Source organism: Motacilla alba, chromosome 15, assembly GCF_015832195.1.
Source record: "Motacilla alba alba isolate MOTALB_02 chromosome 15, Motacilla_alba_V1.0_pri, whole genome shotgun sequence".
In the NCBI taxonomy this organism is placed as follows: Eukaryota; Metazoa; Chordata; class Aves; order Passeriformes; family Motacillidae; genus Motacilla; species Motacilla alba.
Genome location: NC_052030.1, coordinates 2,311,036 through 2,337,979, shown reverse-complemented (window position 1 = coordinate 2,337,979; position 26,944 = coordinate 2,311,036). Strand labels below are relative to the sequence as shown.

The window sequence follows — 26,944 nt, the reverse complement described above, 5'->3', positions numbered from 1 at the left end:
CTGGGCCCGCTCGGAGCCCCGCGGGCCGGGCAGGCCCTGCCCTGCCCCACACGCGTGAGGGCTCGCCCCGCTCCGGGTGCCGGCCCCGGGGTGGAGCTCGGCCAGTGGCACCGTCCCAGAGCCTGGCTTGCGCCAGCCCCGCACATCCTTGTTCCTGCAGCACCTGGAAATTAGAAAAGCTCTTCGTGAAAGCAGCTGGAAGTTGCTTCCGCAGAGCCAGGGCAGGTGCAAGTGCAGAGGCCCCAGCGTGCGGGCCTGGGCGGGCTCGCCGCGTCCCCACAGGGCTGCGGGCAGAGCTGGGAGCTTGCTGCGCCGCGGGGACACTGCCGAGCCTGCAGCTGCCCGGGGAAGAACCGCAGCAGCGGCAAGAAAGCATTTTTCTGCCATTCCCATCTGCATTGAAGCAGTATCAGACAAGGCTTAAGGCTGCAAAAACCACTAGGAGAAACCAAAATAAATCAAGATCTTGATTTTCCCATAGGAAATTTACCTAGATCCCATTTATAGTCCATTTGCCCTCCTCCTTATGTAACTTCTCTGCAGGAGAGGAGCAGAAAACACAGAGAAAATAAACAATTTGCTGCACAGAATTGGTGCGAGAGCCTGACTCACATCTAGCAGTGTGAGCAGATAACCTGAGGCTTACTGAACACACTGTGGAGAACAATGAATGCTGAAATCAACAGCGTGTCATGCATGCACAAACTGGCCCCAGGTAACATGACTAAAGCACAGCACGTTGTGCTTGAGAAAGATGCACAAAACCTACACTTTTGAGTTTATTTTATTAGTCTTAATGGCCTGACTTCCACATGTCTCATTTCCTTTTATTGAAGCTGTCAGAGGCATTACATTGTGTCACATGCGTGCAAAAGCAGCATTTCAGTCGAGCTCATACAGACTTGAAATGCCACAGTGAAGAAAACAAGCCAGTGGGAACTGCACAGGGAGGGGGCGGGAGCAGAGTCCAGAGCACACCTACAGGCAGAATCTCCCAAGGCTTCCCGAACAAGCCGAGCGCAGTCTCTAATCAGAGAGAAAGGATAGGTACTTCTGCAAGCTGGATGATTCACTGGAGAAGGGCGAGCAGTCCTGGTGCAACAGAAGGCTGATGAGTAATTGATGGCTCGTCCTAGGCACAAAGCCGAGTCTTTTACCCCAGTGCAGAGCCGTCTGCCAAACCAGCTCTACCGACAGGCCCAGGGGGCAGCAGCACCTGCACTGCTACCGCAAAGGTTTGAAAGAAACAGCATTGCACTCGTATTTTCACAGGAATTCCCCAGTGCTGCCCAGCTGTCCTCAGTTACTCATGCTCACTGCAGCTTTTCATCCTCATTAGCGCTCTGTGACAGGGAAACACATCCCAGCTACAAAGATAAAGAAACAGATCCAACCAGGTAGCCTGTGGGGGATGCATTCTCTCTTTCTCGTGGGCATGCTGCTGGCAGCTATCCCGTGCACAAAGTACCCCCTTCGGGTCCCTGCACATGGTGCTCAAGGCACTCACTCACTTCCCGGGCTGTCTGCCCCTATCATTTCCAAGATGTGAAGGACAGTGGTGGCAAAATTAACCACTAATGGCCAGTGACAGCCTTTTACAGCTGACCTGGCTTCACGCAGCTGGCATTTGGACAGCAGGAAATCATGATATTTTGGCATTAACAAAAGCCTGCTCCACACTTTGTTTCCCCAGCCAGATTTCTTTTAAAGTGAGTTGCTCACATCCACATGTGTGTCATGCACAGCAGGCACAAATCACTACTGGCCAGGGTGCCATCAGAGGGGAGGCTCACAGGGCATTATGTACATGTACTGTGGCAAAGTCTGACCATTATTTCAATGCTGCACATCCTCAAATCCTGGGAAGCCCAGGGGAAGTACTCAGCTGCTCTCTATATATCATAATTGTGGTACAAAAGCAGTTCACAATATACAATTTAAATAAGAAAACAGTCATTGTATCTGAGGCCACAAATTTACAGGGCTACTTTTCACAGTAATTTTAACAATAACAACATGGCTCAGCATCCCTAAACTATGCAGATGCACAGTGAGGAGCTGCTGCCCCAAAAACCTGGTGCACAGCCTTTCCCAGTGTCCCTGCACAGAGGTCCTGAGGCACTAGGCACAAACCTGCTCAGAGACAACACCTTGCTACACTCTTACACACACACACTCACACACACACACTCACACACTCTCACATGTGTGTGCACACAGAAAACCATCTGGCACACAGGCTAAATGACACACCTCAGTGCCTACTGATGGCTGCAGGCCACACGGCAGCTATTAGTGTGACACGAAAACATTCCCTAAATAACACCTAGGAGCATGTCTATCCTCCCTGAGAAACAATAAGTCTGCGTCACCAAGTCCCCAGTGCCAGGGCCATCTGCACTTGGACAAACAGGGAGGCCTCCCCCTTCTAACAGGAAGATGAAAAGAATCCCTGCTTGCATGGCAGTGCACAGGCTGCTCCTGCCCAGGATGGGACCACAGAGGAGGGAGGTGGAACCACTCTGATAACTAAACATGGACAGATCCCTGCAGGCTCCCAAACAGCAGTGAGGTAACTTCACACACTCGCAGAGCAGTGCAGGAACCACAGCTATAAATTATATTCTCCAGGGGTGGCAGGGAGCAGGAGAAGGAGTAAGTTCGCAGTGGAAAATTTCCTTTCCTTCTAAAAGAAGAAGCTGGAGTGACACAGAGCACTGCTGTTCATGGCCCTGCTTCTGACAACCCTGGAAAGCCCCAGAGGAGCCCCCCACATTCCATGAACAACGTCCCTCCACCTCCACTGAATGAAGAGCGTTTCACTGCCCTCGAATCTAGGGCTGGCAGAGGAGGCATGGGCACGGGGACAGGAAGACACCACACACAGCCTTGCTGCTACTTCTCCTGCATGGAACAAACTCTCCTCTGCCTGCAGACTCTGCAAACTGCCCCTGCCGTGCTCCAGACACACCTTGCGGTGCATTTTACTCTCATCTGCTGCTGGAAGAAAGGCAAGACTCTAGCTTTACTTTGACTACACTAACTGAGGAAGCTGCTCAAAGTTCACCAGGACTGCTTGCTTTGCTCGCCTTTGCAATATTTTCTACAGCTTTCTGGCCATGTGGATGGCTTACTGGAAGTCCTCAGCCCCTATCCCCAGTCCCAGGAGGAAGGGGTGTTGGAAACCGCCAAATGCGAGGTGCCAGCACTGACTGCGAGTTCAGCAGCTCTTTAAATACTGTTCTTGCAGACCTGTGGTTTCCTGCTCCTGCTGGGAAAAAAACCACTGCAGAACACATTGAGCCTGATCCACAGTGACATGGCTGGGGCAGCCACCGGTTTAAACACTGCTTGTGAAATATGGTGAGGGTTGTTGTGCAAGGACACAAGGAAGTGAAGGTGTCCCACGCTACTGCTTGCAGCAATACCTCTGCCTAGTGTAGGCAAAGCTTCACCAGTCCAACAGTAAATTCAATCTCATTTACAATTTTCTTTCAGTTTTTTCACTGGGAAGGGTCCTCCCCATTCACCAGCAGGCGTAGGGGAACAGAGGGTACTGGCTCCACTCTGCCACGGTGCCATGGGCATGTCCTGGAGTTCCTTGTGTGTTGTACTCCGTGGAGAAGGCCGAGTAGCTCATTGCCCTGTACTGGCTGTGGGAAGGCACCACCCACTGCCCCAGGCCCTGCTCGGTGCCATAGGGACTGTACATGGGCGCCCGGGCCCCGGCTTTCCCCACAGAGTCCAGAGCCATGTTCACCACTCCTGTGTAGTCCTGGGGAGGAGGCAGAGGTGGGGGCAGTGGGGGCAGGTTGGTGAAGCCCTCTGGGAGCTGTTTGGAGTCGTGCTCAGGCACCATGGCAAGATCCAAGGCGTGGCACCTTGCCCGGAAATCGTTCAAGGTCGCGGTGTCACGGCTGGGAAGCTGCTGGCTGTCCCCAGCTTCGTGGAACCTGGGCCCAAGGGCAGAGAGAAGAGCAAGTCAGACCTACCAGAGTGGAAAACCATGGAAAACCCACAAAGATCCCCCGGAGAAAAGCAGGGCAAGCTCTTCCCCTTGCCTACTGCTTCAAATTACTGTTACTGTGGAATTTAGCCCAGGCCTCACTGTCACATTCACAGAAAAATGAAATGCCAGAGAAGGTGAGTCCAGACTAACTTCGTTCAGGCTAAGTTCTAGTCTGGACTCACTCACACCCAATTTTGCAATGAGGAAGGAAAAATGACTGGAGTCTTGTCACTCCTCCAACACTTCCTCCAAAGCTCTGTAGTACACAGCTCTGGCTAGGAGAGCAGTCTGGGACAGAGAAATAAAGAAGATTACAAAGGCATGAGCATGCCCAGAACCAGTGGTTTTGAACTAGAAGAGAAAGGCTATCTTTGGACCTATGTCCATGCTAATCTACCATCTCTCAACCACACGTGCTCTCCAACAGAAAGGCATCCTCCCCCTACTCCCAGCTGGCTGTTTTTGTGAGAGAATGCCCAGCAGAAGAGGAATCCCATCAATTGCAGTGTGGCTTTGGAGCAGAAGGCAGGACTCACCGGTACGTGTGGTAGGACGGCGTTGGCACCTGCTGCTCTCTGGCCAGAGCCTCCCTCTGGTCAGCAGGCCCTGGCGAGGCCGCAGGGAAGGCCTGGCTGCTGTTCTGCTCCGAGCCCCAGAAGGGATAGCCACTGCTCACCACCACAGGGTTACTCTCTTCCTTCACGTCTACATTCTCATCCTTCTCAAAATCTGACTCAAAGCAGGGAAAAGAAAGAATGGGAAAGAATGAGAAAGGGAAAGAGAGAGGCAAAGCTCACAATGGTCTGTTGGCAGTTGCAGTAATCACAGGATGGTGGAAGGAAACACACAACCACCTCCTGCAGACCTTCTGCCTTAAGGGAATAGCCACTTCCAGCTCCTTTCTGCCCAGATACTGTGGTGGTCAGGCCTGCCTGCCCTCTGTCCTTAGCTGTGCTACTGCAAGCAGCATCATGAGCTGGAGCAAGGAATGATTTAGCTTAAAAAACTTTCTGAATATCATTCTCTGGGTTTGTTGTGATCAATATTACCACGTTCCTCAGCAGCAGGCTCCTTTTCCTCAGGCAGTTTCCTCTTCTGGCTCTTGGCTGGACTGGGCTTCTGGCATTTGGCTCGTCCTTCCCTGGAAAGAAACAAGACGTGGAGGTAGCTTGGATGTAAGCTTTTTGCCTAGATATATAGGCAGGGATGCTGTTAGGAGGAGAAAGAAAATCTATACCATTTTTAAAGTTTAAGTGAAAAAGAGTCAGTTTTGGCCTTTTTTCATCAGGAAATTTTTTTGGAGAAAATTTTTTTTCAGCCATAAAATAACACAAAAAACAAAATCTCCTATATTTTGGTAACATTTTCTGCTTGGAAAAAACCTCCATTTTTTTCCTTCTCTATTGCCAGTCTGGGGTTGCAATTTAAGCTTTTTTTTTTTTCAATTAATCCACTGGCTGCCCTCAGACCAAGCAGAAGATCTCACTGGTATTGGATCCATCTTCCCTCTTGCAGACAAAATCTCCCCCTGAAAGAGACACTTTTCCACCCACAGGAAAAGGAGACAAGGGAGCCTCCAAATGTCAGAATCAAGCTGATCTCCAAGAGACCAAATGGTCTGCTGCGGACTCCTGTTATCACTGCTATTCACATGTCAGACTCCAGTCTAGCTCCAATGTGCAAGGGAGTGCAGGTCTCAAATTTGTCACACCTCCCACATTTCTGTAGGAATTGTCACCTCCCACTCCCCAAGTCTCTTGAGAGGAGGCTGCACAGAGGGACATCACTCCCAGATACAGGGAAATGCAGTGTGCACAATGCAGCAGGCTCAGCAGAGCTGGCTGGTAGAGTTTTGTTCAAAGACCTTGGGTAAAATTCACAAGTGAACTCCAGCTAGAAACAAATTGAAATGAAAAAACAGTTTACCTTCGAGTGTTCTTCCCATGTTCACGGAAACCTTTAGCAAATGGATTGTTGTCAATCTTGAGCTTTGTAATCTTTAAATGAAAGGAACAAGACTCAGCATCACAGTGACTGTTCACCTTTATCACAAGATATTTATCACAAGAGATAAACTGTATTTATCACAAGAGATAAACTGTATTTATCACAAGAGATAAATTGTCTGAGGGTTTTGGACATGGCTTTGCCACAGTATCTCAGTTCTTCCAGCAGCTCCCATAATGGATCAGGAACTGACCCACAGAGAGAAGTGACCCTGCCAGGGTCAGCAGGGATTTGGGTGGGATTCATCTGACTAGAGAAACATACAGGGTGAGAATCTGTATCCGGACCTGCAGCCATACTTTTTACTGCATGTGGAGTTCTGTGTCACTGACAGTGCACTCAGGACCATCAAGGTGCATGACTCATCACCGAGGAGATGTTTTCCACAGGAACCACAATGTGCCTATTTCCTCCCACTGTTCACCACAGGTGCCCAGGATGAGCAGACAGGAAGGAGCCACCCTCCTCTACAGGAATTTTACAGACAGCATTTCACAGCGTGCCCAGAAGCAGAGCCTGCACGCCGTACCTGCTCGTTCTGGTAGGCAGTGACAGAGGTGAAGACAGTCTCAGGGAAGCTGAACACCTGGAAGATGCTCCAGCGGACACTGAAGAGGTCATCGGCCTGCACGATGTGGAAGCGTGGCTTGTAACGGTGCATGGAGTGCAGGATGATCTGGGACACACAAAGGACAAGGTTTCCACGTGCCACCACTGCCAGCACACTGCAGATGCCCTGTGCAGACTCCCAGGACACCCATTTCTAAGCTGGGACTGGTGTCTCCAGCAAGCCCCTGTAGTGACAGCACAGACATGTGCCTTCCCTGGCAGAGAGCTAAGGGGGCACAAGGGCTGAGCTGAGGGAGGAAGAAAGGGGACTTGGATGTTTTAACTTCTACATCATCTAATTTCTCACAAATCCTGCTTATTTCCCGCAAAGTTCATCGGCAATGAATTCCAAGAGAGCACAGCACAACCTACGTGCCCATGTTGATCCAGAGTGTTGTTAGTGAGCTTCAGTTTTTGGAAGGAGACGGGTTCTTTCATCCAGTGGCTGCCAGGAGCTGGGGAATCTGGGTGGACATAGGTGCGACAAGGGAGCTGGGGTTCTGCTTTTCCAGCAACTTCCCACTGATCTTTATTCCACTGTGAAGGAAAAGACAGAAATCTGAAGCTTAAAAAAATGCTTTCAGTACAGAAAAGGCTCAGCAAGTTTGCTTCACTGTCAGTTCAGGGCACTCCTCTGAAGCACAAGTAGCCGATTCTCTCTTATGAGCCTTGATCATGTTACCAAATCAGCTCCAAGTTTAGGCCTCATTTTTCCTCCCTTTCTCCCTATGGCTGCCAGAAAAGTCTGACATTAATCATGATTAAAACTGTACTGCTTACAATGAAAATTAGTTACCTTTCCAGCTGCTCCCCAAGCAAAACTGACAAATAACTCCAGAGAGACATAAAATCCATCAACTACTTCTGAACTTTGTCCAAAGAGAATTTATTTATCAGTGTGACAAGTGAAGCATAAAGATTAATCTATTTCAAACAAAGATGAAAGGACAGCATAAATTCTGTTATTTAAAGTACTTACCTTGTACCTGAAGTTATCTATTGGCACAAAATCTACCAGCATGAGGTACTTGGCATACGGGATTAAGCCAGAGACTTTGATTTTGCATTGAGGAAACATTCGTCTGAGGGAGAAATGAAAAATAGAGTATAATGGTTTCTCTGTACAGTGGCTGTTAATGATCAAGCAGCATGTCACATTTACTCACTACAGTGCAAAGCCCTGGGAGCAGTATTTCTCCAGCCAGCCACTGACCATTTGTTCATCTCATTGATGGACTGTTTCGTCCTGTGGGTTTAGATGGGATAGACACTAACAGGGCAGCAGTCACTGTTACTGCTTTTGTGCTTCCAATTCCTCTAATACACCAGTGGGAAACTTGAAAGGAACTATTTGGAGGCTGTACGTAGTTCCTGGCCTGCTGCAGCTCTCACAGCCCTGGAGGATGGATTAAATCTGAGCGTGGGCAGAAGACGTGCTCTCATCTAAGAGCACACCCAGCTTTCTGTTCCCGTACTCCCTGCCACTGCTTTTAACTTCTGACTCTGCAAAAAAGCTTTGACAGCTACCTCCCTACCCAAAGGGATTATTCCAGCTCACAGCAGCTTTGACACAATACTTTACAGCTTCACAATTCCATCTTCTTTCACTGCAAGCTCCACGATACATGACTCATTTATACTTCAGTGGAGTCTGCACACACAGATCTTTAAGAGTCTGGGCCATATTCTTGTCTGCAAACACAGACTCAAACCCAAACATTTACTGCTCAACTGCTGCTGCCTGTGACCCAGGCAAAGGGAGCCCAGGGCACTTCCAGAGCAACTGCGAAGTGACAGGAAGAACACCAGTGTTAAGTGGTGAGATAAGGATACAGAAGATTTCTCAGCACATCAGCCCCACAAGTGACCTTTTGCACCTCACAGTTTGGACTCCTCTGACACCCTGAAAGTGCAATTCTCCTGCCAGGACCAGGAAGATCTGTATAACTGGCTACAAAACCAGTTTAAGGGTCACCATTCAAAAACTGATCACCTGGATTCTTTGCCCACAGCTCGGAAGGGGTGTGGCATGTGTAGTCAGCTGTCCTGTGCCCCTTACCTGCCAGATTTGGTGATGATCATCTCAGTTCCTATCTGGTGAAACTTCATCCAGAGCCCCATGTCCTCGAGGGTGACCACGATGGAGCTCTGTGGGAAGGGCTCCAGGCTGGGGGAAGGAAGGGCCTCACAGGGCGCTTTCACGTCTGGAGGGAGAAATGAGACAGTGACTGCAGACAGACAGGAGGGGAACTGACCCTGGTCTGAGCAGTCTGTGCCACTACAAACCTCCTAAAAACTGTTCCTTTTCTTCAAAGGATTTTTGTTACTTAGTAGGCTCAGAGGTAGGGAGCCTTTTCCAACAGGTCTGGTTTTAGCTGGTAGGTCCTTCTGTAAGATCTGTGTGTTGTACCAACTCAAGCTAAATTCCACTGTTACAGAACCCAGCTGGCAGAGCCACAATCCACTGTGCTGGTATGATCAGGGTTACACAAAACACTTTATCGAGAGAATACAGCGAAAGCTGAAAGGACTGGAAAGATTTTAAATGCACCAGTGGGTAATAGGGGAAAACGACAAGTAGGTGGTAGCAGAGGTGAAAAATGCCCCCAGAAGACAAAGATGAGACAGACAGGAGCCCTAAATGTAAGTGAAGACAAGAAAAGGAGGTGACAGAGACAGAGTATGGACACACTATATTCTGAGAAGAGAATGGCTGGTCTGAACTGGAAGTGGAGCTGAGCACCACTGAGGAGCCTGTGAGAGGGGTAGAAGGTGTCTCTTCAGTGACACACCATGGCAGTGCTGCAGTCTGCCTGCTCTTTCTCTTAGAGGCACAGGACCAACTGTGGGCCTGGGGGAGAGGAAAGGGAAAGCATTCTGGAGGAACTGCCTCTGCTGTCGATGGTACCAATCATCTCTGCACAGCTATTTGGATTAAAAACCTCCTTAAAACCTCCAGCAGGTGCTCTCAGCAATATTGCAGGCACGATTGCTGCTGCCCTGCTGAAAAGCCCAGTTCTATTTTAGGTCAGAATGCGACCCAGTACAGTTCTGGGGGGCTGAGCCCAGACCCAGCAGGGTTTAGAACACTGTCCTGAGGAGGGGTGAGGAGCCTGCTCAGCAGGGCACCACAGGAGCTGGGCCGTCCCCTCTGGGTGGTGCATTAGCAGCGAGGCACAGCTATTTGTTTACAAGGTAGATTTTTCTGCCTCTCAGCCTGATCAGATCTTATTCAGAGCATAGTAGAGAAAAGGGAATTTTCACCATGCTACAGCTTTCCTGAGTAATGCCTTCAAAAGAATATTCACAAAAAGTAGACAACTCTTTTCAGAGAAATTAGCTTTTTTCACAAAGGGACATCTTTCCACCAAAACAACCCAATACAACTCTAAGTGGCTCTTCCCTCAGGATTAAGAAGTAGAAAACATTAAAATGTAATTTTGTCTGTTTGTAGAGGTCTTTAGGCATTTAAAAAAAATCCTCTACCCTTTTTTTTCTGCTTTGATCCAACATTAATGAACTGGCCAAGAAGTGACACCTAGTTTGCTCACCAAGATTAGCCTGTTAACATCTTCTTACGAAAGCTTCCCCCATATCCTCTTGCAAAGACATGAAAGCTGCCACGAGACGATGCATTTGGTAGCTCAGTGCAGCACATGTATCAAAAGGAGTTACAATAAAATTGGGCTGATTTCCCACAGGAGCCATCCAGTCACAAATAAATGCAAACAGGTTTTGATTAGCTAGACAGATGCTCACTCCTTCCCCAAATGAATTTTCGAATTAACATTTCTTTGAGCAAATTCCAATGCCATTAAAAGAGACTACAAGAAGGCAGATCTCAGGAGTCTTTAGTGAGGGGAGATTTCCAATGAAGTCGAGAGGAACTGAAGTGAAAGGAGTTCAACACTGAATTAAAAATCAAAGGCAGATGCTGTAATCTGGTTTTTACCACAATGAGTCCACAACGCACCTGCGGGAGCACAATGCTGCAGGAGACAGGGACAATAAATGCTGCAGCTAAGGTTTGAAAATGCAGTTAATGCCTTTCACCATGCAGGTTTGTGTGCACAGGCTGAAGCTGAAAAGCAGGACACGATCAGTCTGCATGAGGACTGGAGTCCATCAATGGTGTGAGCTGGGGAATGGATCCACTCAGCTGCTGTCAGCTTCAGCAGGACCCTGCAGTGATGGATCTGTTTGTAGGATTCTGTTTGCTAATTTTGTTTGGATTTTTGTTTCTCTCCTAGTTTGTGCCAGTGTAACTGGTGGCAAGGCTCATGCACTCACCCTCCCACAAAGATGCCTGAGTGTTGGAACTGTGGCACGGAGAGGTTTGGGCAGAGTGTCAGAGCACTGAGTGGGACTTGTGTGAGCTGTACTTCTATGGTTTTCTCTTCTGTGCAACTTGGTTTACAAACCATTATTATCTGAAAGAGATTTAAACCTTTTCCAGCAGTTCTAGTTTTACTTTTTAAAAAATATTCCTATTATCATTGTCTTGGTAACACCATATGTTGCCTGTCCAAAAACATGTTCTTTATGTCCAGATGAGGCTGCAAGGGAAGAAGCTGCTGTGGTAAAGGCACTGAAAATTAAGAGATCTTCAATCTTTTCTGTGCTTGATTTCAAGGTCCTTATACCCATAGGAGTAGCTTGTGCTGCAGTTTCTGTACTAGAATGAGCAGTACATGTCTTTTTGTCATCTTGGGGACAGAAAGGAAAGAAGGAGAAATGTGAGACAATTTAGTAGTTTTAGGAGGAAGATCTCTGGATAGAAGATGCTGGAGTTACAATTGCCTCACCTAAAGCAGTTCCTCAATTAATTTACTGTTACTGAGACAATGTTAAAATATCAGAAAATTTGTTGCAGCCTTCTCAAAAAGTGTAGGACAGGATTTGCAATAGTGGGAAAAGTCTAGTGAGGAAAAAGCTACACTAAAATCAGTTATTATTACATTTGTTGTTGTTATCTTCCAAGTGAAGCCCAACACTCACAGCTATCCACTCTCCACCGGGGAGGAACACACATCAATATACAAAGCTTTCTAATAAATTCATCTTGCAAACAAGAAAAAAAACCCTCCCATGCTCTCTGATCTTCTCGATGTCAGCAGAAACACCCCGACCCTCTGGAGGGAGCCTCATTTCTCAGACCCAGAGAGTTTTTTGGCAATAACAAAAGGATGATGTTTCTACAAATGCAACAGCTTCATCTCTCAGATGCATGCAGTCATCACCTGGAACATTTCTGCTGCAGGGGGTCATACACCAGAAGCAGCCCAGTAAGAAAATGAGCTGAATACTACAATATTTGGAATCTTTGACAGGAAAAAAATCCATAACATGGTCTACTTTTTTTTTTTTTTTCATTGCTGCTCTTTTGTTTTTCAACTTAAAATTCAAGTGGCAGAAATCAGTATGAATCAGATCAACACAGCAGGGACTGAAAAAACCCAAAACAGCAGCAAAGGTGGAAATCATCTAAATCACTGCACATGTATTTTGCTCATGAATGAGACAACATCTTGCAGAGGAAGAGACTGCACAGTCACTTCTGATGTGCCTATAAACTGGGCCAGGTTTTTTTCTGGTGTAGAGTAAACCCCAGAGTAAATTTAGGGTTCAGTTGCACTGACAAATACAGCAGCTCTGGGCAGGCCCTGAGTGTCCCAAGGCATCTCTGAACTTGTGCCCAATCCAATCATGCTCCATACAGGAGAGATTAACAGCATGCTATGAGATGGATTCAAGGAAAACATAATGAAACCCTAAGGAAATCACAAAAATCCTGTGCTGGGCGTGAACCTGGAAGGAGTCAGCTGTGCCTCACTGGGGTTCATGCTTTCAAAGGACATAGGAAAAAGGAAAAAGATCCTGAAACCAGAGAGTTTTTATCAGAACTGTTATTAAAAATATAGCAAGTATTTTCAAACTTTCTGTGGCCTTCAACCTGAAGAACCCAGTGCCTTGCAGACAATACACAAACAACACCTCCAGCCTTCAGCTGAAGGGTCACACTGCGCAAGGTGATGTAGGTAAGGGATTTTGGGCACAATTATGAGCAAACCTTTACAAAAGAACTTCTAAGGCTCTCAAAAAAACACTCAAATGCACAATTTTTCATCTAGTCCCATGAAAAACCCCAGTGTTTAAATCCTCTCCAGCCCCATGCACTCTTCTAAAATTCTGGTAAGCCCTTCAGGAGCACTTGCTCCCTTTCTGACACGGGTCTAGGATCTTTCCATGCAGTGAGAAAGGGAAGGAGTCCTTCACTTACCTGGTAAAACTTGCATTTTTCCATGTACTGTGACGTCGAGGAGCTTGCAGGGCCAAGAGAGCCACCAGGGTTCTTACAAGGGGAGCCAAAATAGTCCAGTTCAAAAGCAGGTCTGATTTCCTGAAGCAAGCACAAGCCCTTCCTTCCGAGATCCAGTGTCAAGAGTGAGCGGGATGAGGATGGGACCCCAAGCACAGCTAGCCAAGGTGAGTTCCTGTTTTATGGAGGCTAATGAGCAGGGAGGAGCTTCCCGCCAGGGTTGTCCCCTTGCGAGCCTTTGATGTCCAAAGGGACAAAGAGAGGAAGGATCTGCAGCAATGGCTGGGGCTAAGGGAAGAAAATCAAAGAGAATTAACATGGCTTTGACATACAGGAAACCCTACAGGGGAAATGCACCTTGATTTACTGCTAACGCACTTTTAAACAAATAGAGACAAGACCGAAAACATCAGCTGAGGACTTGGCTACAAAATAAAAACAAATCCCTTAAACAGCAAGCAGGGATAATTGCTCTTCGGCTATTCCATGCCTTTGTGATGATTCTCGTCTTCAGCACACAGAATCATTCTGCTCTTGACTTCTGGGATCAGAATCAGGACGGCATCCAGCTCCTTCCTTCCCAAGTGGGTGATTAACAGTCTGGGTAAAGCTTGCTCTCCCCACTGCAATGCTGCAGCAACACATCCCTTCAGCCACAGGTGCCTTCTCCAACAACATGACTGTGAAGAACAACGAGCACATTTGATGGTATAACGTCACTCATCTGCCCAATTTCTGCACTCCCAGCCCTGACCTGCACTTCCTTTCCGGGAGGATCAGGCACTGAGGTTATGCTGTGCCCAAGGCACTGCTCCTACCCAGGGAAGGCTGAGCAGAGATCCAAGGGCTTGAGCATTTTCCCTTAATTAGTTTATTCTGCAAGTGTGACCATTAGCTTTTGTGCTTATAAGTGCTTACAAGTGCTAAGAGACAGCAATCAAGGCTCAAGCTCCAGGGCCCAAGACAGCCACTGGCCTCCCGAGGAAGGGGGTTCTGTGCATTCACACACACAAATGGCTGCACTAACATTTACAGGACCAAGACGGTCAAGAAGTGGAGGTCAAAAGCAGAATATCACTCTGAACAGGCCAGGGCTGGGTCCTGCACAGCAATTTAGGAGCTCTGTTCATTACAAAGAACTTGCTATAAGGCTGTGTCTCTTTCACTGTCTAGATGTATGCCAGATAAAATAAACGGTTTTTCCTATTTTGTCAGTGATGTTACTGGGACATTTGATCTTCAGTCTGACGTACTAAACAAATTTTGAATTTATTTACTGAGTTTCTACACCCAAACAACAAGCCTTCAGTTCTGTTTTTACTGCCTTTTGGAGCAGGCAATGCAAGGACATGCAGAGAGGACAAAGGAGCTTAATCAGAGCAGGGATTGACTCTCTTCCAGTGGTACATTGAATTTTAGCCATCCCAGTGCTAGCCACGGAAAGAAAAGCCATTGCGTAGTGTGGCAAGGAAGAATGTTTTAAAGTAAAGGATTGGAGAATATGGGAAGTCCTGAGGAGGATTTAGAGCAGGAGATGGTTCACTGGCTCCTGGCACATCTGCAGAACCACATCCAGCCTTGCTGGCATCCCTTTTAAACCGCTGGCTAACACAGAAGCCTACAGGCCTTTCTCCCTCAGGTGACTTGGAGACACCCAGAGCTGTGGAGTCTCAGCATGGTGAGGAGAAGAATATCATGTGGTGGAGAAATGTCAACTCGTAGCTCAAATGGAAGTTATTTCTTAAATATGGGGAGAAATAAATCAGAAGGGAAAAGGTCAGCTGAAATGGTATCAAGGTCAGATCTCTGCTTGGGCTTGCACAGCCACTACCAGACACAAACAAAATGGGATGCAGAAATGCCTTTTTGCTCTGCTACAGAAAGAAAGCCAGCATTGCATCTGCTCCCCCCTCCATGTCCTGCTTTCCCAATGCTAGTATTTTAATTGTAGAAAGCGGAAAAAGACAACCATAATCAGAATCTGAAAAGGAAAAATAGAACAAAAATTGGGTTAGATTCAAGCTACCAGCGAGATGAATCAACATCCCACACAGTCAGAAACTGCACAACAGCAGCAGCAGCTCTGGGAATTTCAGACTTCACCTGACAGGAGCGTGGGATGTGTATCATGACTTACTGCTGCTTCCACAAAGGCTAGGAGATGGTCTCCTGCTGCCGCTTCATTTGCACACTGTGTATCAGCATGTCTGGGGAACAGCACATTTGCTGCAAGTACTCAAATCCTTTTGGCTTCTCCCAGCTGATTGATGGGGAAGGTGGAGCCATTAATTACCCATGACTAGTTAACAATCAGCTTTCTCCCAGGCATTCTAGTTGCATTCTGGAAATGTTTTAAAAGTGAAAAAAAAAGTGAACTTGTTACTACTGCTGGAAAGTGTGGCTAATAGGAGCAATCCCCAGGAAATTCATCCCTAGCAAAGGGGGAATTTAGCACATTACCCTCATCTGTCCATCCATGGAGAGCCCTCAGGCAGATTGATGGGAAGTCAGAGGTGAATGCGCTGGTGTCTAACAATTCACTGGCAAATTGGAGGCTGAGGGTATGGAAAGGGATGGGAGAGAGAGTGGATCTGACACGTGTAAGTCAGTGACATACAGGGCTCTGCCCGTTTCAGCAGCTGAGCCCAGCTCTAACAGCAGGCTCTGCCCTAGGCTGAGGGGATGAGGTAGGGCAGGAGGAAGGGCGTGTGTGATGACAAAAGCACAGGCCAAGAGCTTTTGCTTTGCATCTCTTTGAGAAGCTGATTAGAAAGAAACATTCCCCTCTGGGTTCTGTAGTAAGGCAAATGTTTTCTGGCATTTCTCCCACCTTCAGTGAAGGTTTAACCCTTACTGTTCGGCAGGACCCTGCAGGGAGCTGGTTTGTACACAAGCTCTCCAGCACACTGATATCCTGCCATCGCCGGCTGCTGCCTGGGGCTCCCAGGCTGCTGGAGAACTGAAAAGGTGTCAGGCTTTGGCTAATGGGGCTGGAGTGGCACTGCCACCTCTGCCCAGGCAGACTTCCCAGAGGAGCATTCTGCCCAGAGAGCAAGCTCCAGTGTGGGGCACCAAGTTACTGCCTGGGAGACAGCTGAAATGTAAAAGCCATCTTTCAAAAAAACCTGCCTTGGATTACTGCTCGTGGGTGCAGCAGGCAGTACCCAACCCCCAGGTTTCCCTCTGTGAGGAAGTGTTGCCATGTCAGCTTTAACAAACTGGGCTGGAGCAAGGCTGCCTTGTCTGCCTGGACCTGCACAAGCAGGGAAGGAAAACATGCAGCAGTACAGACTGCATCTAAGGGATCCTCCCCTCTGAAAGGTGAGGAAAGCCTTCCTGCCATTTAAATGGGACTCACTTAGCCCGTTCCCACCTGGCACACAGAGGCCACAGCCCCAGAGCATCTTGGCAACTCTTTGTGAAGGAGCCTGTGCCATCTGCACAGAACCAGTACTGGAAAGTGAAAAGACAGCATGTCATCAACAGGGCCCAAAATAAAACAGATAGCTCTACACTGATACCTACTTACTTTCATGCTTCATTAAAAACATGAAGTGGTCTCAGATTCTCCAGAATCCACAAACTCCCTCCTTAAATCCAGGCTCAGCTCACTGTGAAGTAAATGCAGCCTGATTTATGCGCACGGGGCCATGGGGAAAAGCTGAGTTTTTCCAGAGAAAAGGCCTGATGAAACTCTTGCTCCTACAGCTGTGCCAGCATGTGACTCCTCGTCCCTGTTAGTGCCTGACACCTCACCCAGAAAACAGGAAATACAAGAGCAAGGCTGGCCAGGACAGAGCTGCTGAGCTCTGGCAGCACAGGCACAGCCTGAACTTGGGCAGCTTTCTGAGCAAGTCTCTGTGGGCGGCTGCAGGAATGGTAAAAGCCTGCAGTGTTTGGAGAGCCTCTGAAGAAGTGGTACGCATCTCCTATCATGCTGCAGCACAAGAAACAGATCCTACCCAGCTCCTTACAGCAGCTCACATAACACAGCATTTTCTTCTGATGCAGGGAAATGGCACTTTTCCCCCTCCTTTTTAAGGTTTTGATTAATTTTTTTCCTGAGAAAAATCTATCTGGTGTTTTTGGGTGTATTACAAGTGTCACGCAGACCTTCCTACCCTGGGACCCATGCAAGGGACCCACAGAAGGCAGATCTCTGTAGGGCTGCAAGCCCCATAATGAGCCCCAAATTGCACCACCCCCAGATTTTCCCCGTGCTCTCAAGGGTGCAAAAATGACATTTGGCAAAGCAGAGCAGCTGTTTGCAGAGGGCCTGTTGGTGACATCTCCACGCTAACTCACCACAGGCTCCCAGGACAGCGGCGCAGAGAGCTGTGGGGACGGGTCACAGGCCGCAGGGCAGCTGTGACACGATCTGCTCTGCAGGGGAACCTGGGCAAGCAGCTCAGGTAGACAAAAAGTTGTATATTGTAATCTCAAGAGAAGACTTTTCCTTTTGCAGCTTGTGGGTTGAGGTTATCAGGCCGCAGAGTGAGGAGGGCACTCCCCTGGCTCCCTCCCTCACATGCCCTCCTCCCCGGCCCGCTCCCAGCGCTCGGCACAAGGAGGGAAACACTTAGCGGCCACTTAACACCGCGGCCCGAGTTTGGCCTCAAAGGCTGCAGTCCAGAGTCAAATGCAAAATATGTCTGTCTAGAGCCCTTTCAAGTCCTCACAGACCCCTGATGTCGGGTGCGCTGTTTTCCTGTCAGCCCATTGTGTGTCCCAGACGGAGCTCAGCGCTGTCCCGCTCAAATCCACAAAAAGAACCCGCCGAAAGGAGCTGCAGCACCAGGAGAGCTCTGCGGGCAGCTCAGCAAAGGAACGAGCACACGGGGCACGCACTGCCCTCCCAGCCCCGCATCCTTCCTTCTGCACCCTCACTCCCAGCCCCGCATCCTTCCTTCTGCACCCTCACTCCCAGCCCCGCATCCTTCCTTCTGCACCCTCACTCCCAGCCCCGCATCCTTCCTTCTGCACCCTCACTCCCAGCCCCGCATCCTTCCTTCTGCACCCTCACTCCCAGCCCCGCATCCTTCCTTCTGCACCCTCACTCCCAGCCCCGCATCCTTTTAAACAAATAGAGACAAGACCGAAAACATCAGCTGAGGACTTGGCTACAAAATAAAAACAAATCCCTTAAACAGCAAGCAGGGATAATTGCTCTTTGGCTATTCCATGCCTTTGTGATGATTCTCGTCTTCAGCACACAGAATCATTCTGCTCTTGACTTCTGGGATCAGAATCAGGACGGCATCCAGCGCCTTCCTTCCCAAGTGGGTGATTAACAGTCTGGGTAAAGCTTGCTCTCCCCACTGCAATGCTGCAGCAACACATCCCTTCAGCCACAGGTGCCTTCTCCAACAACATGACTGTGAAGAACAACGAGCACATTTGATGGTATAACGTCACTCATCTGCCCAATTTCTGCACTCCCAGCCCTGACCTGCACTTCCTTTCCGGGAGGATCAGGCACTGAGGTTATGCCGTGCCCAAGGCACTGCTCCTACCCAGGGAAGGCTGAGCAGAGATCCAAGGGCTTGAGCATTTCCCCTTAATTAGTTTATTCTAATAATGCACTGCATGCACTGCCCTCCCAGCCCTGCATCCTTGCCCCCACACCTCCCTCCCAGCCCTGCCCGAACCCACTGCTCTCAGCCACAAGGAGCAGCCTGACTAAACAGGCAGCAAGAAACTCCGGCTTAACATCCATCTATAAACACTTCTATGCTTGTACACATGTGCACACACTCACATGCAAAGAGAAGCATCATGCAGACCTTAAAAACTGCCGGCACTTTACTTAACCATGAATTGAGACCAGACAAAAGCCCTGAGCAGAATGGACTCTGCCGAGCAGAAGCCCAGCAGGCAACACTGCAGCACCCCCTGATAAAAAGCTGATGTTTCCAGAAAAAAAGCAGCTCACACCCAGAAGATTTTATCTAAACTTCGTGGATTTTCAAGATTGCTGATACACTGTCATGGTACCTTGGTTTCCACAAAAGATTATTTCTGTTGGTCATCAGGCATTTGTAAAGCCATGAAACCAACAGGTGAAAAACCAGACTTCAATCCTGCAAGTTAGGGTGCAAGTTACTTTGTTTGGCAAAGACAGGTCTCTTGTGTCATATGGAAGTTTCCATGAACTGTTCATCACAGTAAGGTTCTAATCAAACCAGGAAATCAATAAACATATATAATTCCTTATCAGAGGATCTACCTTCAAAGAGCAAATTAAAATTGTTAAGATTTAAAGTGTTTGGAATTTAAAAATAAAAATAAAAACTGCTGTGAGCTCTGTAGAGCTGTGTAGAGCTCAGTTCCTGCAACATCACTATTGACTCTAAAGAACTTTCAGAGGAAGTTAATTATCATTACCAGAAATCATTACAAGAGAACAATTAAACCAAACACAGCAGATTTGGATTCAGAGCACTTACAATAAATCACATTTCATTTTAATAAGATTATATTACTGTGTATTTATTTTCCTTTTATAGTATTATTTATAATTTCTTTGAAAAATAACTATAAAAATTTATACAGCCATAGGATACATACAACTGCACATCCATCTCCCAGCAGCAAGGGAACTAACAGGATGTCTAACTGACCTGTAGAGTCTGAGCTGAGCTTTACAGGACCTCCCAAAAATAAAATGAACACCAGGACAGATTCATGCAGCACATGCTGCAAGATGCTTTCTGAAAACTGACAGAGGGCATTATGATGGGACATACATCATCTGCAGCCAAGCCTGAAGTCAGCAGCAAAGAGCTGAAAATCCACACGGATTTTAAACAGAAAGGCCTTGGAAAAACTCTGAGCTGTACTTTTTCTCACCCAACTTGTTCATCACCTCGGAGAAAAATGATATTTGGGTCCATAATAACAATGCTCAGGTAAGAATCCTTCAACACCACTGATAATAGAAAAAAGCACCTGTCAGATTTCATTTCCTCAAATCAGCACTGGGATGAGGCTGCCATAAGTGGACATGAACTGACACAATCAAACACAGCTGCCACCTCCCTTTGCACTCCCTCCTCTCCAGATTTTTTTCCTTCATTCTTCCCATGGTGAAATTTCTCATGCTCACTCTTTGTGGCAGGCAGGGGCGGGTACAGGCTGCGGGCAGATCACAGCCCAGCTCCCTCCCCCTCCCCAGCAGATTGTGAAGTGTTTATGGCCTGGCTCTTATGGCTCTAGAGGTGCTGAATGGCCTTTTCCCCCCTCGAGTTTCAGCTCCTGATGGGCAGCTACAGACCAACTTTTAGCGGGTTTGGTCCGTAGTTGTGGATTTTATTGCCCAGTTTGTCTCTGCAGCTCACATTTGTAAGCTCCAGAGTCGATTTTTCCCTGGGTAACACTCTGCAGCTCAAAGAACTCCTCTTGTTTTTATTACATCCTTAGTGATTAAAGGGATATTTAAACCTCACAATGTTCCCTGCTGTGAATATAAAAGCCTAGCATCATTTCGGATAGATGTGCTTAGAAAAATAAATTAAAAATTAGCCTTACTATATGGAACAAATGCTTCTAAGTGGTTAAGAACATCAGACACCTGAATGATTTAAATATATGGGATGCAATTCCTTGAGAATCCAAGGGATGACACATGGCTTTGTCCTGTTGGAACAGTTACACAGAGAGGCTTTCCTTGGAAGGGGGATAACAGAGGTGTGCAATGAGTGCATTAGACTGAAAATATTGGATTTTATCTACTTAGGCATAAATGACTTAGATTTCTTCTCCTTTCTAACCCTGCAAACATCAATACACCTAATAGATGCCGCTCTTAAAAACATAAACTTTGCATTTGTGAGGCAAAACTGTTTTTAAATGACTGCAACTTCACAGCCTGACCTGTGCCTGCCAACCAAGCACAGATACAAACAATGCAATGCAAATTCAACAGAAACATTTATAAATTCTGCTCAGAAAAGTGCTGGGGAGTGTGCAGGAGGAAATCAAATCATGTTTGGGAGCAAGCACTCCTGTGAGCACAGATCAGATGGTTATCAATAATGAGGTCACTGCTTCTGCCACCCTCCAATACTGCAGTTACTGCTTTAAGTTTTAAGCTACTGCTGGGTCCAGGCTTGGTGAGCTGAGCCTGCCTGAGATGGAGATTTAGGCTCACCACCAAGAGCTTTCATTTCCAAATAACTGCTGACAGTGCAGAGAGAAGCTACCAAACTTGGAGGGTTTGTGCTCTGCAGGATAGGAGTGGACAAGTTACAGCAGCAGCCAGGGAAGGCTGCTTTAGATTATCAGAAACCTGAAGCAAAAATTGAAATCTAAGTCCATACATGCCCCCCCAGTATATCTTTCTGACTTTTTTGCCTTGTATTTCCTCTCCAAGATGGAACTACTCCTTCTCTTCCCTTTGCACCATACTCTGAAGAAGCTGTTCAAAGGAGGAATTGGTGCATTCTGGAATTCTTCTCCCCAGTTCCAGATTTTCCCTAAAGAGAAGATCACTTAAACTGTTGTTTTGAACGGTGATGATCAGCCACACCCACCAATAAAGATATGGTAATATTCAGGAGGTTCCATTACAGAGGTAATTTCTGGGGTTTTCTGTACTAGGTGTGATTTCATTTCCTCGCTGAAAATAAAACCACAAATATAACCAGAGGATACATATGTGATAATAGCACATAGCTGAGCAGGAAAGTGGCAGGGCCTCTTTCTGTGAGCCTGCTGTAAAACAAACTGGCAAAACCACATGTAACTCTTATCACCTCATTATCAAAGCTGCTGGGGAACTGGAGGGAGACTGAATGAGGTGAACACCAGAAAAGATACAAGAGCTGGTGAAGGAAAGCTTCCATGATTGATGGCCCTGTTCACAAAGAAGAAATGAACACGTCTGCAGGGTGTAAACATACGGATGACAGAGGAATTAATATTCTCCAAAGGGATATAATTATCTTCATTAGTTGGGATGAAAATGAGAGAGAAGCAATTTAACTATGCAGGGAAAAGCACTGTGGCTGTGCAAGGGCAGCCTGTTTGCAGAGGAACAGACAAAGTCCTTCCTGTACCAGGCTTTTAATGGCTTTTTGCACACACCAGTGGCATTGCAGAGAGCAATCCTGCCTTGGTGTGAGCAGCAAAGGAGGCTCTGATGGATCTGCTCCTCTCTTATTCCTATGATTCCTCAAATGAATCCAGGGGCCACATGGATGTTCTGCTGGCACATGACCAGGCTGCTTCCCAGTGGGAGGGAACCTGGCTCACTGCCACACTGTGGTCACAGCACTGCACACGTCCTGTGCTTCTGCACACCATAATTCACAACAGGCCAGCTATGAACTCCTAGGGAGGTGAGACTGCAACAGAAGCACCACTGCCCTGAGAGAGCACTCTTCTTTGCACTGCAGGGCTTGGGGCAGAATGAGGGGACAGGTGACAGGTTATTGAGCCACTGGGATACATTTCCCACAAAGTGCCTTTGAAGGACAGTGGAGATACACTAAAGCCACCAGCCATTGTGTTAGAGCTGACAAGAGATTGACCCACGGATGAGAGAAGCATTTTCTCTGCAATTCTGAAGCACAAAGTTTATGAGCTCTTCTCTGGGCTTTCAGAGGGTTTCAAAGGGCCTCAGGAGAGAGGAAAGAGCTTCAGGTTACACAACCATGCCCACTCTGTGCATTTAACTCCTGCACAGTGTTCATGGTTCACCAAGTCATTTTATGTGTGCTAATAAACTCCTGCCACAGGCAGCTCCCCCCTTTTTCCATCACAACTTTCTTTTCTATCCCTTGAAAACCAAGAGCAGGCCAGAAACAGAACATTCCCTGTGCTGAGAAGTCCTTTCCTTTGAGGAATCCAACCTAGGGCTGTTCCTGCAACAAACTGGGATGGACAATGCCTTCCTCTGCTCTGTCTCAGCCCTGATGCAGCTCTGCAAGCTGAAGTCCTTTTTACCAGAACTGCTACAGCTCTGGTTGAGGCAGAGGGTATTTCTCATGATTCTGGAGAGGAACATGCCCATCTTTGTCCAGTAAGGTCAGCCTTGAGACAGACTTCCCACCCTTCAAAACCTGGGTTATGGTCTCTGATTAGTAGAAATGCAGCAAACCCATCAAGTCATTGTTTGAAGATGGCTTTAACCTTGCAGAGAAGTAAAACTCACATGACAACAGTAATTTAGGAACAGAACTTGTCAGGTTCTGGTTTAGCACTTATTGCCTGAATTTTGTCTTGCCTGAAGACAAATGAAAATATTCCTGCAGAAACACAGGTCTTGTTCAATTTGCACCAGGATCAGAAAAAAGGAAATCATCAGTGTTACCTGCATGACCAGCTCTGCCTTCTGCAGTGCAGCCATCTTCACCGATTTTGTGACCCAGGGAGCTCCAAACTGCTTCTGTGCCACATCCTCATTAGTTAGTCCTGTCTTGCATTAGGTGAGACAGTGCCAACAAACCTGCAGTGGGATTAGCACCATTCAAAGGTTTTCTGACAAGCCTGGCCTTACAATTTGTTTGCCATCCCCAAAGTTAAAACTGAAGCCTGCATCTTATTCAGCAACATACCAAGGGCATTCAAGCCTCAGTCTGCTACTGTTTGCAGAGATAAAAATTATGTTAATGGATGGAGATAGTGTGGGAGACAGTTATTCTTGAGCAAACTCTGCCCAAGCTGAAGGATCCTGGGTTTCCTGACAGCATTCTGCCCCAGCTTTTCCAGAAGGTTTCCTTCAGAAATGGAATTAGGCCCTTAAGAGAGCCTAAATGCTCTCTTAATTTAAATGCATTTACCAATCAGAGGTCATCTGGAATACACCTCAGTGTACTTATGCTCTCATTCCATGTTTAGCCAAACACTGTAAGAGATTTTCTTCAGCAAATAAACCAGAATTCAGCAAAAATAAAATCAGCAGAATCAACCCTCCCCACTCCAGCATCATTCTCCTCATAGCAGGCAAAATGCTAAATCTACTTCAGTGTGTTGGCAGTGAGGAAATATTCTCCAAACAACAGTATCACAGCAGTAATGTCTTCTGCTTTGGAAATGTGTTACCTTGATGTTTATACAGCCGCAGGAGCCCATTCAACAATGGCAATGTGTTAATTCCATTGACATTATCGCTCAAATTCAGTCACAGGGGCTGGCGAATTCTTTTTTTTACATGGCTCTTTCATCTAAAAGAGAATAAAGCAGGACATAATGGATGGTTAGTAACATATTGTTAAATGGTTACAAGACACAGGAAATTTCAGCCAGGGAATGGGAAAAACTAAAAAATCCAAGTAGGTCTTAATTAGAACAGAGCCCTAGTTCTGCTACACTGCACTATGCCAAGTTCTCAGCATTCAGAGCTAAGGATTCTCCAAAAAAACGGAGCATGTTCTACTCTTACATGAGCAGACACTTTTCAGTCCTTTCCAGAACTCTGCTCATGGGAAGCTCTGAGTTATTTGGAGTTATTCACCATCACAAAAACCCAGTGACTTTGTGTTGCTCTCATTTAACTTATTTATGGGAGTGGTTCCTACTGGATACTCATATTCAATCACTCAAGATGAAAAACTCTGTAGTTTTACCCTAAATTGGCTAGAAGATAAAATTATAAACTATTTATGACATATGAAAATGACCCAGCTGCAAATTCAGTGGCCATTTAGGGGAGGAGGGACAGTTTTGGACAGGTAGCTTCTATTGATGGAGACAGAAAATGGAAGATAAACTGAAAATGTCACCAGCTAGTGGGAAAGCTCTGAGACATAACTGAGTTCTTTTGACTTATGATTTAACCAGTAAATCCATGGTGTTACCATGAAATAGATGCAGAAAGTGAGTATTGGAAAAGCCCAGATTCAGAGCCCAGGAAGGATGAGGCAGCTTCAAGTCCATCTTATTGCAAACCTATCTCCAGTTCTGCTGCTGCTGTTCTGAAAGCCACCAGGATTTCCTTGCTGGAGCAGTATCAGCCACTGGGGGATGAGGGGGCAGAAAAGCTGTAAAAGAAAATTCTATTCCTAATAAACACTGCCTCAGGGATCACATGAAGACAGGTGTCACTGAACAGAACTTACACTAGCTGTTCTGCAGAGTTCCTCTATTTGCCACAGCCACCCTCATTTCAGGCAGAAGTGATTAGGGCTGAATTTTTTACCAGCAGAGATATTTCCACCTTTCCTTGGCCTTTTGCATTTTTCAGTGGTTAACTGTGAACTTTTGAGTTTGCATGAATTAAGGAAGTTAAGTCTGTTTATTTTAAAGCAGCTATTTTCCACAGAAATTTTAGTTGTAGAAATACTTTATGTCACTGAAGAAAGTGTACACATCACAGGCCTGGGGTGCCACACCCTGAGGCTGCCCTTTGCTGTCTTCACTGAAATCAAGAGGAGCTGTTTATGTTTTGGTACCTTGTTGAATCAGGCACATCTTTAAGAATAAACATTGTCCTCCTCCTCTCTCTCTCTTCCCAGGGGACACTCTGCACTTGGAAATTACATTTCCATATTTTCATATTCTATCCAGATACCTTTCCACATGTGTTGATAGTACCAGATAAGAGCCACTGTTGTGTCTGTGCCTGAGCTGTAAGTGAAACATGACCACACACCCAGCCTGGCCATTACCACACCCTGGGTATTTCTGAGTTTCACTGACATTGCACCGAGTTCCCCTTAACCCAAAATAAAATGCAGCAGGAGTGCATTTAAGCACAGACTATTTACTCTGACACTTTGATGGAATTCTCAGTTACCTGGAGGTGAGCTCCCCAGTTTGAGGGTGACACCTGCAGAGCAGCAGCTGAGTTGTGCCCAGGGGCTGAGGCCCTGGTGTCTGGCTCTCAGCAGCTGCCAGCGCACATCCAGGGGCCAGGCCAGGCAGCTGCACAGGGACACCTCTGTGCCAAGGTGGGGGCAGTGCAGGACATCCAGGGTTCCAACAACTCCCAGGCATTCCAGCAATCCTGCACTGCTTTCTCATCTTCCTTACACTGAGAAAACCAGCTCTATTAGCGACTTCCAAGGCAAAGTACAGGCCTGGTAGAATGTGCCCTTGTGGGAGGCTCCTTGTGCTGGAATACCCATTTTGAGGCAGGGCAAAGCCTCCCGTGCATGCAGGCGTGCAGCAGGAAATGCACCTGGCTTGTCTGGCTCCTGCAGATCTCCACTATCTGCCATCACACTGAAACAGGAGCTGACAGCTCTGCCTGGCCACCAGCAGCTGCTTCTGGCTGCAGCCAAAGGCTTCCTCAGCTCGCAGAACCACGGGATCACAGACCAGGAATCCTCCCCTTTCTCTTTGCAGAAATACTTCACAATGTGCAATCCCAAGCTGTTATTACATTCCAAGCAAGCCAAACTGAAAAATCACCTTGTACCACTGCTGCTTGCTGTGAGGAAACTCTCAGGCTCTTTGTTTTGCTCCCAGGAAAGCCCATTTACTTATTAAGTGTAGGAAGCACTTCCAGCAGGGTGTCTATTGGGAGAGCCATGGCAGAAGTTATTTGTTGGGACTTGTGCTGCTGACTTGAGGGCACAGCATTGCAAATTGATGCTGTAAGCTCACAACTTCCACTATGGATTTCTAAAGTTTAATTTTTTTTCCCCCTAACCCACTGTAACCTAATGGAGATCTCAATTACAGCCAACACATTCCTAAGTGACAAGTTTCTACATTCAAACTGCTGTCTGACATCCACACAGCATGGTGAGTTTGCTGGTGAGTGTATGTTGGCTCAATTAACAAGTTAAGCAATTCTTTGAGCATCTAGTGCCATCTCTTAAAGGGGAAAATTATCACTGCAATCTTACTGAAAGAGTTGCATTTTTTATATATCCATGCATTTAGAAGAGAAAATGTGACTGTTCATACACATTAGGGTGTAATTTAAGGAAATGAAATCTCTGGTGTGACTTAAATTACAAGGAATCAAAGAACACTTCTGAGTATGAAGCTTTTCTGCTCATACCACATCCTTTACTAATTATTACTGAACAGTATGTGTTCGCTGCTATATT

At 46.9% G+C, this 26,944-nt stretch overlaps 1 protein-coding gene across 1 annotated transcript; it reads right to left on the bottom strand.

Moving 5' to 3' along the window:
* Window positions 1-3,153: 3,153 nt before the first annotated feature.
* LOC119707260 (T-box-containing protein TBX6L) lies at window positions 3,154-23,590 on the bottom strand. Its single transcript, XM_038151938.1, has 10 exons — window positions 23,257-23,590; window positions 12,906-18,319; window positions 8,685-8,829; window positions 7,605-7,707; window positions 6,998-7,162; window positions 6,546-6,692; window positions 5,936-6,006; window positions 5,059-5,150; window positions 4,546-4,738; window positions 3,154-3,953 (listed from the first exon to the last, which is right to left on the bottom strand). The coding sequence occupies exons 2-10, from the start codon at window positions 12,919-12,921 to the stop codon at window positions 3,527-3,529; spliced, it is 1,359 nt and encodes a 452-aa protein (XP_038007866.1). The 5' UTR covers window positions 12,922-18,319; window positions 23,257-23,590; the 3' UTR covers window positions 3,154-3,526.
* Window positions 23,591-26,944: the final 3,354 nt, after the last annotated feature.